General features: G+C 38.2%; 1 protein-coding gene across 4 annotated transcripts in view; it reads left to right on the top strand.

Moving 5' to 3' along the window:
- immp2l (inner mitochondrial membrane peptidase subunit 2) overlaps nt 1–13506 on the top strand; it is a 505123-nt gene that overhangs the window by 387670 nt on the left and 103947 nt on the right. For 2 of the 4 annotated variants that reach the window (XM_073059446.1, XM_073059449.1), the window contains exon 6: nt 3640–3714. The exons of the other annotated variants lie outside the window; for them this stretch is intronic. In XM_073059446.1, the coding sequence (XP_072915547.1) occupies nt 3640–3714 (75 nt within the window). The remainder of the gene's footprint in view (nt 1–3639; nt 3715–13506) is intronic. 4 annotated transcript variants of the gene reach the window in all.

Here is a 13506-nt window from a genome sequence, read left to right as displayed (position 1 = left end):
TGCAAATTTCTTGCAGGTTATATTTATCAGGGAATTATTCAAGGATCAAGGATCAGCACGATTCTGTGATTTTCTCAATAGGATAATCAGGAAAGAATAACCTGCCTTTTAAAAATAAGTGCTAAATATTAGTAAAAGCTGTTGTCTAGCAATTTATCACTTACTTTATACAACATGGATTCTTGAATACTCACAGACAGTGTCCTACTTCACTTATAAATTTCTGGCTTACCTACTTTCAAGTTTGTTTGTATCAGATTTGTCACATTTTAGTCCTTAGATAGAATTTAATTCTTCAAACAGGTTTTGGGAAATTAACATTAAGGTCTCTACATTTTCCTCCGGACTTGGATTTATGATTCTTCCAATTGGATATATGTGGTATGTTGGGTTGTTTCCTATCATGAATGTGTGCAGAATAGTTAAAAGAAAATTATAACTTTAATACTTACCATATACAAGAGTCATATGCAATATTGTACTGGTAAAAACAACTACCAGGAAGTCACATGCAAAGGTTTCTTTTTGCTTATCAGCTCTGATAAGTCAGGTGTTGGGTTGGATGTTCAGTCTTGTTGTCTAGCACAAAGATGAGTTTTTATCTGCACAACTACTCCTTACTAAAATTGTTATTAGTTTGCACTTCTACGGCATCAGATGGCTCCATCTGTTAGTTAGATCAAGTGCTGGCAAAATACTTAATCATGCCTTTGTTGCCAAAAGACTTGACTATTCCAACATTATCCTGGCTATCCTCTCATCTTCTATCTTGCCTAAACCTGCACTAATTCAAACCTCTGCCTTCATTTAAACTTATTCCAAGTTCATCTATTACTACACTGACTCTGGATGATTAGCTAGATTATAAAATCTCATCCTTGTTTATATGACCTTCCATGGCCAACCTGGTATGAGCCATCATCAAGTTTCGTTCCCATCTGTCTTGTGATCTGTAACAGCCCTATCAACTCTGTTAAATCTTTTCACTTCCTTGATTCTGACCTCTTGTATTCTTCTGATATTATTCACTCCACCAGAGGTGATTGTAATTTCTGTTATTTCTTACACTCTGCAATTTTCTTCCTAAGGCTCTTAACTTAAAATTATGAAGGGTAGTGAATGAAACCAGTCTGGTGACAAATGGCAACAAACTAGAGGCTACTGTATTTGTTACTAGGCTTGAGTCTGCTCGTCTTCCAATGTTTCACTCTGTGTTGGCTGTCCATCATTTCCAATGATGAAATTTGTCTGTGCAGCTCATCAATTGTGCTTTCTGAGGTGGCTCTGCTGTCCGATTCTAGAAAGGCATGAATGTTGACAGTGAGGGCAGGTAAAATGTCCGGCCACTATTGGAGTGACTGATGTGGCCATTTTTCTCCACTCTTGAGCAGTGACCGGATCTGCACGGCAACTATTCTCGAAGTTGTTGGAGGCTCATCTGTCCAGGGCATGCCATCCAGTCCAGTCCTGAGCACTCTGCTCAGTCTGCTTTGGTGCAATGTCAGTATGCATGAAACTGGTTTTCACACAGTCCTTGAACCTCTTATCATGTCAACACCCATCTCTTCTTGAGGGTATCAGTGATGCCATAGTTGTTTATACTCCATCATGTGGGGAACTCAGTTTTCTTTCCCTTTCTCTCCTATTTTCCTGGTGCCTCCTAGCTATTGATATTTAGTCACCCTATACTCCGAAGTCACATCATGTTACTTATTTCAAGCATTTTTGATTCCATTGAGAAGTAGATGCTGTGCCCATACCCCCTTCCCCTCTACCTTTCCACATCCCCTTAGCTCTTTGCCAATTCTAAACTACTGCTATTACAAAAGCTAAGCTCTAATTTTGCAGCCTTAAAATAATTAGATTGCAAAATTAAATTGGTTGTGCCATGTTCTCTTCTTGCTACTAGCATCGGGCAGGAGGTTAAGTTCCACGCACCAGATTCAGGAACAGTTATTACCCTGCAACCATCAGGCTCTTGAAATGGCATGGTGTTTAGGCAGGGTTGATAGGCTCTTGATTAGTCAGGATATGAAGGTTTATGGGGAGAAGGCAGGAAATTGGGCTGAGAGGGAAAATTGTTCAGGCAGGAAAATGGATGAGAGGAAAATGATGAAATGGCGGAGCAGACTCGATGACCAAATGTCCTAATTGTACTCCTATATCTTATGGTTTATGGTCCTATAACTTCACACAGCACAACTCTGGACTAATTCTAGAACCTACAGACTCATCTTCAAGGACTCTTTACAACTTATGTTCTCAGTGTTTATTTTTGTTTGTGCATTGGTTGTTTGTCAATCTTTGTGTCTGGTTTTTCATAGGTTCTATTGTATTTCTTTATTTTTCCTGTAAATGCCTGCAAAAAATGAATCTCAAGATAGTATATGGTAACATTTTCATACTTTGATAATAAATTTAATTTGAACTTTGAATTCTGACAATTAATAAGTTGGATAGTGTTTTTTTGTCTTTTGTTGAACTTGCTTTCAATTGCACCAGAAGTTTTCCCTCTGTTATTGAATGCAATGCTTAATGAATACAGATACTATGTCACCTCTGTAAAAAAAAACCACTTAACATTATAGCTGGAAAGACACATTTGGATTTGTGCTAACCAACAGCAACACAGTCTGCTCATATCTCATTTTAAATATTATAGCTTAAAGTTTAAGAGCAGGAAAGTAAAATGGCTTCCTGAAAGATTTTGGCTGTTTGGATTAATACTAGTATTAGGATTATTTTTTATCATTACAATAGCATTTTATGCCATGATTTGCTCAAAATTTTCAAAAGTTCCAACAGGATAATTGACATGATCAGGTTTTAATCTTTTATAGTATTACTTATTTAATGAGAAGTAATGGAATAATGATCTTGCACTGAAATGCTTTGAAGGCTTTCAAGTTATTAATTTGCTGTATCCAATTAGAAGATATAATGTTTTGCACTTTAGAATGTGTTATAACTTTTAAAATCTGTTAAGAGCAACATAGTAATTTGTATCTTGATTAAATATATTTTCATGTGAAAAGTAATTTACTTATTTGATTAACAATGGCCTGGAAATAGTAGTCATTGCCAAAAGGATATCTGCCTTTCATCACACTATAACAACTGACAGACACTCTCTTTGAGATGTAGGAGAGAATCATCTTAAGGCAGATCATCTATGATCAGAAAGCTGACTGATCTTGCTGGTCATACTGGCTTGGGAACATGCTATTTCTACTATCTAATATTGTTGTGGATGTATCAGAAAAATGGTCAGAGAAGAGGAACTGAAGTAAAATGCTGTTAGAAGCAGAAAGAGCATTAGCAATGCAGGAGTAGGAGAGAAAAAGGAGACCTTATGAAGACAAATGTGGCAGAGTACATAGCAAGTTTGCATTTAGATAACAACAGAATTAGAAGGGCGGATCGATCACATCAGTACAGAGTAAACAGTGGCAGGAAATTGAGCATGTTCCAGTATTTATGCTTTATTCTTAATCCTCAAGACAATATCATCATAGCAAAAAAAAAAGATGATGACCTGTAACATGGTGATTATGGCATCTACAGTGGACTTGAATCAATGCTACTGGAAAGAGCGGTCAACTGGATATCTTGTTTATTATCATTTTTAAACTTTTTAAGATTCCTGCCATTGCTGAACACCAGAAATGGGGCCAATATGAGATGGTACATTTGGAGAGAACAAATAAGGCTAAGGTATGTAAAATGACTTTGGTGCACATGTACAAGGATAGCTGAAGCACAGTCAGATAGGTTGGTTACAAAGTTATGCAGAGAGGATGAAGAGGAGATGGACCAAGATGCTACCCAGGTTTAAATAACAGACCAGCTCAAAGTTTGATATAGCTCTGCTAAGAACTGTAGCTCCCCAAGAACAATTTAAGGATTGAATGTGATGAATCTCCATTCTAGCAGAATGGTCTTCTGCATTTCATCTGGCAACATGGTTTTAGATAGATAGATAGATAGATAGGTAGATACTTTATTCATCCCCATGGGGAAATTCAACTTTTTTTTCCAATGTCCCATACACTTGTTGTAGCAAAACTACTTACATACAATACTTAACTCAGTAAAAAAAATATGATATGCATCTAAATCACTATCTCAAAAAGCATTAATAATAGCTTTTAAAAAGTTCTTTAGTTGTATGCATACTGCCTCAGTGGTAGCTTACTTGCTTTTGGTTACATACAATTGAAGTCAGAAGTTTACATGCACCTTAGCCAAATACATTTAAACTCAGTTTTTCACAATTCCTGACAGTTAATCCTAGAAAATTGTGTACAGTTCTGGTCACCGAATTACAGGAAAGTTGTCAACAAAATAGAGAGAGTACAGAAGAGATTTACTAGAATGTTACCTGGGTTTCAGCACCTGAGTTACAGGGAAAGGTTGAACAAGTTAGGTCTTTATTCTTTGGAGCATAGAAGGTTGAGGGGGAACTTGATAGAGGTATTTAAAATTATGAGGGGGATAGATAGAGTTGACGTGGATAGGCTTTTTCCATTGAGAGTAGGGGAGATTCAAACAAGAGGACATGAGTTGAGAGTTAAGGGGCAAAAGTTTAGGGGTAACACGAGGGGGAACTTCTTTACTCAGAGAGTGGTAGTTGTGTAGAACGAGCTTCCATTAGAAGCGGTAGAGGCAGGTTCGATTTTGTCGAAAAAGGGGGGAGGGTTAAGGGGAGGGGGGAGGGTCAATATTAATTTTTCACTATTCTAATATTCGATTCATTTTATGTAATTCTCTTAAAAATTTAATAAATAAATAAATAGAAATTGGATAGGTATATGGACAGGACAGGAATGGAGGGTTATGGGCTGAATGCAGGTTGGTGGGACTAGGAGAGAGTAAGCGTTCGGCACGGACTAGAAGAGCAGAGATGGCCTGTTTCTGTGCTGTAATTGTTATATGGTTATATAAAACATTCCCTGTCTTAAGTCAGTTAGGATCACTACTTTATTTTAAGAATGTGAAATGTCAGAATAATAGTAGAATGATTTATTTCAGCTTTTATTTCTTTCATCACATTCCCAGTGGGTCAGGAGCTTACATACACTTAGGTTGAAGTCATTAAAACTCATTGCTTAACCACTCCACAGATGTCATATTAGCAATCTATAGTTTTGGCAAGACGTGGAGGACATCTACTTTGTGCATGACACGAGTAATTTTTCCAATAATTGTTTACAGACAGATTATTTCACTTTTAATTGACTATATCGCAATTCCAGTGGGTCAGAAGTTTACAAACTAAATCAAAAGAAATCAGCCAAGACCTCAGAAAAAAAAAAATTGTGGACCTCCACAAGTCTGGTTCATCCTTGGGAGCAATTTCCAAACACCTGAAGGTACCACGTTCATCTGTACAAACAATAGTATACAAGAATAAGCACCATGGGACCACGCAGCTGTCATACTGCTCAGGAAGGAGACGCATTCTGTCTCCTAGAGATGAACGTACTTTGGAGTGAGAAGTGCAAATCAATCCCAGAACAACAGCAAAGGAAGATGCTGGAGTAAACAGGTAGCCAAGTATCTATATCCACAGTAAAACGAGTCCTATATTGACATAACCTGAAAGGCTGCTCAGCAAGGAAGAAGCCACTGCTCCAAAACCACCGTAAAAAAGCCAGACTACAGTTTGCAAGTGCACATGGGGACAAAGATCTTACTTTTTGGAGAAATGTCCTCTGGTCTGATGAAACAAAAATTGAACTGTTTGTCCATAATGACCATCGTTATGTTTGGAGGAAAAAGGGTGAGGCTTGCAAGCCGAAGAACACCATCCCAACCGTGAAGCATGGGGGTGGCAGCATCATGTTGTGGGGGTGTTTTGCTGCAGGAGGGACTGGTGCACTTCACAAATAGATGGCATCATGAGGAAGGAAAATTATGTGGATATATTGAAGCAACATCTCAAAACATCAGCCAGGAAGTTAAAGCTCGGTCACAAATGGGTCTTCTGAATATACAATGACCCCAAGTATACCTCTAAAGTTGAGGCAAAATTGCTTAAGGACAACAAAGTCAAGCTATTAGAGTGGCCATCACAAAGCCCTGACCTCAATACGATAGAAAATTTGTGGGCAGAACTGAAAAAGCGTGTGCGAGCAAAGAGGCCTACAAACCTGACTCAGTTACACCAGTTCTGTCTGGAGGAATGGAACCAATTCCAGCAACTTATTGTGAGAAGCTTGTGGAAGGCTACCCAAAATGTTTGACCCAAGTTAAACAATTTAAAGGCAATGCTACCAAATACTAACAAAGTGTATGTAAACTTCTAACCCACTGGGAATGTAATGAAAGAAATAAAAGCTGAAATAAATCATTCTCTCTACTATTATTCTGACATTCCACATTCTTAAAATAAAGTAGTGATCCTATCTGACCTAAGACAGGGAATGTTTTCTAGGATTAAATGTCAGGAATTGTGAAAAACTGAGTTTAAATGTATTTGGCTAAGGTGTATGTAAACTTCTGACTTCAGCTGTACATAAGACTGAACCTGTAGAAGCAGTGTGATTTCAAGCAAAGAATTGTTCATGATATCTACATTGGGCTCCACGGAGGGGCTTGGAGATCGTTTCTTCCATGTTGCTTCTCATCTACTGCATTTAGTGGTAGCTTACCAACCATTTTACTCTATCCATAACAGCTTTATCATGAAAGTATCCCAATAGTGGCCTTCATCCAGTACAGTTGTGTGGACCCATGCTCTGGCAAACCTTCTTTACATCTGCTTCCAGACTGAAGCACTTCGCTGCCTGTTGTATCTGTCCATGACGTGAATTGGCCTGGTTATTCTGCTCATCCGTTATGGTACTTGTCTCTGAGTTATTGCTTGTAATTGTGAGCCATTTTGTTGTCATCGTCCCTCTTCTCCCTCCAGTAACCTATCTCATTCCTCCTGATTCTCATGTTCCCTGTATGTTTCCTCTGGGGAGGGGGAAGCAGGTGGTCCATCCTGGAATCTGGAAACCTGCAAAAAAGAAGCTGGAGTTATCAGCTGCAGCCAAAATATATTGACAATGACACAGCATCACAAATGGTAACAAGGGTCTGGCCTGTTGATCAAATAAAAGAGTATATAATAATCAAAATAATATACTGTGAGCCTGTTGTGTAGCATACTTGCTCTTGAGGTAGCTTGGGGCTTGATGTCCCCTCCCCAATTGGTACAGTTATCTGCCTCATTAAGAGTCAAGCACTGAACTCATAAGAGTCTTCCTCTAATGTGAGTTGCCTTTCTCCTACTCCTTGCTGTCTTTGACATTCTGGAGATGCAACTGAACATTGACCATAGTCCCTTTGAAGATTTGACTTCTGTGTAGAAGCAGAGTTGGGCTGTAGGAATGGTGGTTAGGATAACAACAGTGGGTGAGGGGTGTGTTAGATGAAAGTGGGGTTGCATATCTGCACACACAAGTGTAAACACGAAAGAATGTTATGAATGTTGATCTAGAACTCACCTTGATACGTGGTAAGATCAGAAATTATTTAGAAGGATTACTCTATAGTTCAAAGTTCAAAGTAAATTTATTATCAAAGTACATACAGTATATGTCACCATATTCAACTATTCCTCACTGATACCTTTTGCCAGATACTTTCACTCAGTGCCCTAGTGTGTCTAGTTTCCTCATACACTCCACTTCCCTGCAGTATACAGGATATCCCTCCTGTTTGCTACCTACAGTAGCAGGACGTCTGAGTTCCTTTGAGAGAATCACTGTGCTTTCTTCTTCTCCCCAGCATCCTCCCTGCTGATCATGGTAGTTATTGTATGTATTGTTAATTACTGACTGCAATGAAGGTTGTGTCTTGTTGGGCTGATGCTCTTCTATTATTGTTGAGCTATGAAGTGACAACAGGTGTATGTTAGAGAACTGTGCAACACAACACAAGTTTCATACTAAGCAAATGCTGATTCCTACATCTCTCTGGCCAATTTCAGGATTTTTGCATGGCCTTACACGATGATAGCACTAAATGCGACAGCGGTATAGTCCAACAAATAAAGGAGTGAAGTACAATTTTTAAGCTTTCATTTGTAATAGAGGCAACATCAGACTACTGATGTTCTAGTAACATTGCATCAAGACCACAGGTAATGTACATATACTTGTCAAAGTTCGTACTTTTAAAGCTAATTTGACATTATGTTTAAGGCTTAAGTCTGACAGAGAATATAAACATCACTTGTACTGTATATCATTATTCGAGTGCCTCAAGTTTAATTTCACCATGGCATTGCAGTTTCACTCCTTCTTGCCGTAATGCAGCTGTCACACCTCATCTAACTGATTTGCCTTCCATGCTCACAGTGATTTCTAGTGTCTGCTGGGCTACTTCCCAGCTCCTTTTCCTGAATGTCGTGGAGTCCATAGACACAGGATTTGTTCGGACATTCATGCCTATAATTTAATTTGCATAACTATCACAGCATTCCTGTCAGGGATTGTTCTAAATGAGGTAAAATTTCCCAACATACCAATATTTGCAAAACCAAAGTCAGTTTGTCAGACAAGGTTTCAACTTTTAAAAACTTTTATAAAGCACATTATATCAGGACTGTGCATGAAGAAATGTCAGGTTAACATTTCATATCTCACTAGATGGTCACAGATTAAAAACACTAGTCCCCAGATAAAAACACCGGCCTCCCACCTTGTCTGCATTTGTGCCTCCTTGACCTGCTGCACGTTTTTATTTTAGAAACTCTTTGCAAGAAGCTTCGTTCTTTAGAACTAATTAATTCCATTCTGATGTTGCAAGGTCAATGTGAATTGATGGTACACAACCTCAGTGTTCAGCTCCACCCTAATTTGAGTATTAAATTCTACATCCATCCCACAACCAGAACTGCTTGCTTCATATTCTGTGGTGTTAACTACTATATCCTGTCTGTTACCACATGCATTCAAACCCTAAATCATTTTTTATTCACCTTATTTTTTATTTCTCCCACACGCTCTCCGAAACCACATTTATATCTTATCTTTCTCTTATTTGCTAGCTTCTTAAATCCTTCACAGCTATCACCCTTCATCTCCTCAACTGATTAAATATTTCCAGACAGACCAGTTGAATCTATCAACTGTCCCCTGGCTCTATCACCTCTAGTTCTTTGATGGTCTTCAAAATAAGCAGGATAACAATCCTCTACCACACAGATGGGAGCTGCTTTCACGGTAAAATTTTACATTAAATAATGTTGGCTTACAATATAGTTCATGCATTGACATCGAGATCAAAGTCTTCACTCAAGGTTCAAGTTTGAGCCCTTACTAAATTTTAGGCAACTTGTTAATGGTTCACTGTAAGTTCATAGAGTGACATTGGCTGAATCCAGTCAATGTGTAATATTTGTTCTATCTGAAAATCTTTAATAATTATTTACATTAGGTTCTCATTGAGTTCTCTTGTAATCATTTTCATATTTTTTGTACCAGAAAATTGAATTACCTTCATTCATTTCTCCAGTTGCCAAATAAAGATTATTGAAATCTCTGTGCAGATCTGAATGGAATGCTTGATTTTATTTAAACTGAAACCGAGATTCACAGGAAATCCCAGAAGTTCCTCTGTCAAGTAAAGAGGGATATAGAGAACTCAGTGATGAAGTAGTGAAGTGAAATGGACAGACATTAAGCCCTGATGGGGCTCTCATTGATATATCTTACTGAGAGTTTTAAATAATGGATAGTACGGGCAACAGAGAAGAACTGTTACATCTACGCTGATCATTCTCACAGGAGAGCTAGATGGATGTTGAGTTATATCCATGGAATTCCAATGATATCAGGCTAAATAAAAACATTTCCTGAGCCATTATATATAGAACAAAATCTTTGAGAAATGTCACCCTTCAGAAAAAAAATGTAGAATGTTTAACTTCTAGTTGAGAGGCAGATCTTAAGATGATATAATTCTTACATTGTATTCAAATTAGATTATACTCTATTTATTATTATTTACAAGATTTGCACCTTTCAATCAATAAGATTATCATATTTACTTTTAAGACCATGAAAGAAGTTGGATACATATTGTGTTAATGATATTCCATCTACATTTGTTTAATTACCAATGTTATAAATGCAAGCTTGGCTGATGATGAGCGTAAGAGTTTTTGCACAATGTGTTCTTGGCAGCTTTTTAATTTTAATTGGTAGTGGTAGCAATTAGTGTCACTTAATCTAGAGCAGATCACATTGAAGCCAGCATGACAAGATAGAACTACTCAATTTAAAAGATTCCTCAAATGAGACAATATAATAAATTGTTAATTTTACATGGAATTTTCTGGAAATGGGCATATCGGTCAGCTTGAAGGGCAAAGAGCAATTATGTTAAGTAAGCATATTTTGTTACGTGCTTTCATTTCTGCTGATTATATCCAATTTGAAGTTAATTTTACAATCTATAGAGTATTGCTGATGTTACCAGATCTGCCTGTTCCACAAAAGAAATGAAAATATCAAGTTTTCTTGCCAGTTCGATGTACTCAAAGGATGTAGATCCTGGTATGTAAATCCAGAGCAATTGGTCAAGAAGTGACAGCAGGGAAGGTGGCCATGTATGTGATACTTGAATTATGTTTACATATATTCAACTAAAAACTAGCTTATTAAATTTATCACTTGGATTACATATAAATTAGTTAGATATAAAGTCAAGCTGTTGAGCAGTCAAAATTAATTATAAGTTTTTAAAGTTTTAATTCGTCTGTAAAGCAATGATATAAGATCAACTGTTCGAATGGCCTGGAGGAAAAGGAAAGAAGGAGAGAAGGAGATTGCAGGTGGGGTAGGGATGGAGAGAGATATGCAGAAAGGACAGGGTAGAAAGAAGTGGGGGAGAGTGAGGGAGCAGCAAAAGACAGTGAGTGAAGGGTGGGGTTTGAAGTGTCAGGGTGGAGGCAGCGAATCTGGCAGTGAGAATCAGTGGGAGGTGTTTGGTGAGGAGAAGCCATTGTCTGTGGCAACATGTAAGGTTCTGGTGCAGGATCTCAACCCAAATCATCGATAGTTCCTTTCCTGCCATAAATGCTGTCCAACCATCTGAGTTCCTCTACCAGTTTGTTTTTCTTGCTCCAGATTCCAGCATCTGCAGTATCTTCTGGCCCCGTTAGTCATAGCTTATCATCTGTTTTGAGAAATGCAGATGTCAATCATACCTACCAACTTTCAGCTTTGTCAATATCATTGAGGCTACCTGAGAAAGTGAAGAAACACTGCAGACAGGAAAATAATGTATCATAAGACTTGGAATCCATAACTCCATATGTTTTCATTGGAATAAATTGTGCAAAGAATAGTGGGAATTCCATAAATTATTTAAAGTGATAAAGATCTATATTGTTAAAATTTAGAAGTAATCAGGTCAAAGTTCAAAGTACATTTCTTATCAAAGTATGTGTACTATATACAACTTTGAGATTCGTCTTCTAACCGGCAGCTATAAAGCAAATAAAACCAATAGACCCATTAAAAAGTAACACATACTACAAAGATTGTCAAATACCCAATATCTGAAAAAAAAAGAAATCATACAAACAATAAAAAATAATCAAAAAAACAGAGAACATGTACTGAACCGCAGAGTCCACAGCCATGAAGCCAGTTCATTGCTGCGGCCAGTCAAGGAGCCCGTTGGTTGCAGGCCAGAGCCGCAGTGTTCAGCACAGAGGTGAGTAAAGCTTGCAGAGCAGCGAGCTGAACACTGACCTGTTCCTCACCACCATCCCCCCCCCCCACCGACCTTTTCAGTCTGGCCTGGTGTTTAAATCGCTCAAACATTAGCTCATTCCTCACTCTTGGTCCAGGCCCTGTCCCTTTGATTAGCCCCAAGTCCAATCCAGCAATGTCAAACATCGGTTCGTTTCTCACTTTTAGGCCCAGGCTCTGTCCCTTCAATCAGGCCCCAAGTCCACTCTAGCAATGTCAAACATTGGCTTGTTCCTCACTCTTGATCCAGGCCCTGTCCCTTTGATCAGCTCCAAGTCCACTCTAACCATGTCAAACATTGGCTCGTTTCTCGCACTTAGGCCTGGGCCCTGCCACTTCGATCACTATATAAAGCATAAGTGCAACAGCTTATAATCTTATGTGCTGTTCTGACTGTTTATTCTAGAAGGGAAACTACTTCTATTTAAAGATTTTAGAAGCAAGCAACCAGAAAGATTAAAAGAATGGAGGAATTCCAATATTAATTCAATGTATTCATATCTATTTACTGATATAGGAAACATATACTGTTGTAATATTTTTGATCCTTTATGATTTTAAAAGAAACTAAATTTAAACGATATAGATTATGAACTTTCCCAGAGCAGTTCAATCAGAAGACTTGGTCTGTCCTTGGAAAATGTAGAAACCAAGAAAATATAAGCATTAGTAGGCCATTCAGTTCTTCAGGTTTTCTCCACCATTCAACACAATGTTGGATGTTTGTTCACTTCAGTACCTGTTCCCATGTTTTTCCCATAGCTCTTGATCACAGCACTCTGAAATATAGCTATTTATATTTAAAGATCTCTGATGATCTCTAACCTGGTCCCAACACATTGATGTAGTCATAAAGAAGGCAAGACAGCAGCTATATTTTATTAGGAGTTTGAAGTGATTTGGCATGTCAACAAATACACTCAAAAACTTCTATAGCTGTATCATGGAGAGCATTCTGACAGGCTGCATCACTGTCTGGTATGGAGGGGCTACTGCACAGGACTGTGGTAAACTATGTATACCTGTCTGGACACACCCCTCTGCTGACTGCTCCTGTAGCTCCTCCCACAGACCCCTGTATAAAGGCGATTGGAGACACTGCTCCTCCTTCAATCTCCAGGATGTTGTGTGGTGGTCTCTTGCCACTATTCGTACTCCCTTTTGCTGCTAATAAAAGCCTATCGTTCACCTCCCGTCTCCGAGAGTTATTGATGGTGCATCAAGGACCAAAAGAAGCTGCAGAAGGTTGTAAATCTAGTCAGCTCCATCTTGGGCACTAGCCTACAAAGTACACAGGACATCTTTAGGGAGCGGTGCCTCAGAAAGGCAGCATCCATTATTAAGGACCTCCAGCACCAGGGCATGCCCTTTTCTCACTGTTACCATCAGGTAGGAGATACAGAAGCCTGAAGGCACACACTCAGTGATTCAGGAACAGCTTCTTCCCCCCATCATCCAATTTCTGAATGGACTTTGAAGCTTTGGACACTGCCTCACTTTTTTAAATATACGGTATTTCTGTTTTTGCAAATTTTTTAAGTAATCTATTCAATATACATAATTGATTTACTTGTTTATTTATTATTATGTTTTATTATTATTATTATTTTCTTCTCTCTCTGCTAGATTAAGTATTGCATTGAACTGCTGCTGATAAGTTAACAAATTTCATGTCACATGCCGGTGATAATAAATCTGATTCTGATTCTTTTGAGAATGTATTTGATGATGTATGCAAAGATGCATACATCCG

Source organism: Hemitrygon akajei, chromosome 10 (genome assembly GCF_048418815.1).
Source record: "Hemitrygon akajei chromosome 10, sHemAka1.3, whole genome shotgun sequence".
In the NCBI taxonomy this organism is placed as follows: domain Eukaryota; kingdom Metazoa; phylum Chordata; class Chondrichthyes; order Myliobatiformes; family Dasyatidae; genus Hemitrygon; species Hemitrygon akajei.
Note: the sequence above shows the minus strand (reverse complement) of the source record. Positions and strands in the feature narration are given on the sequence as shown.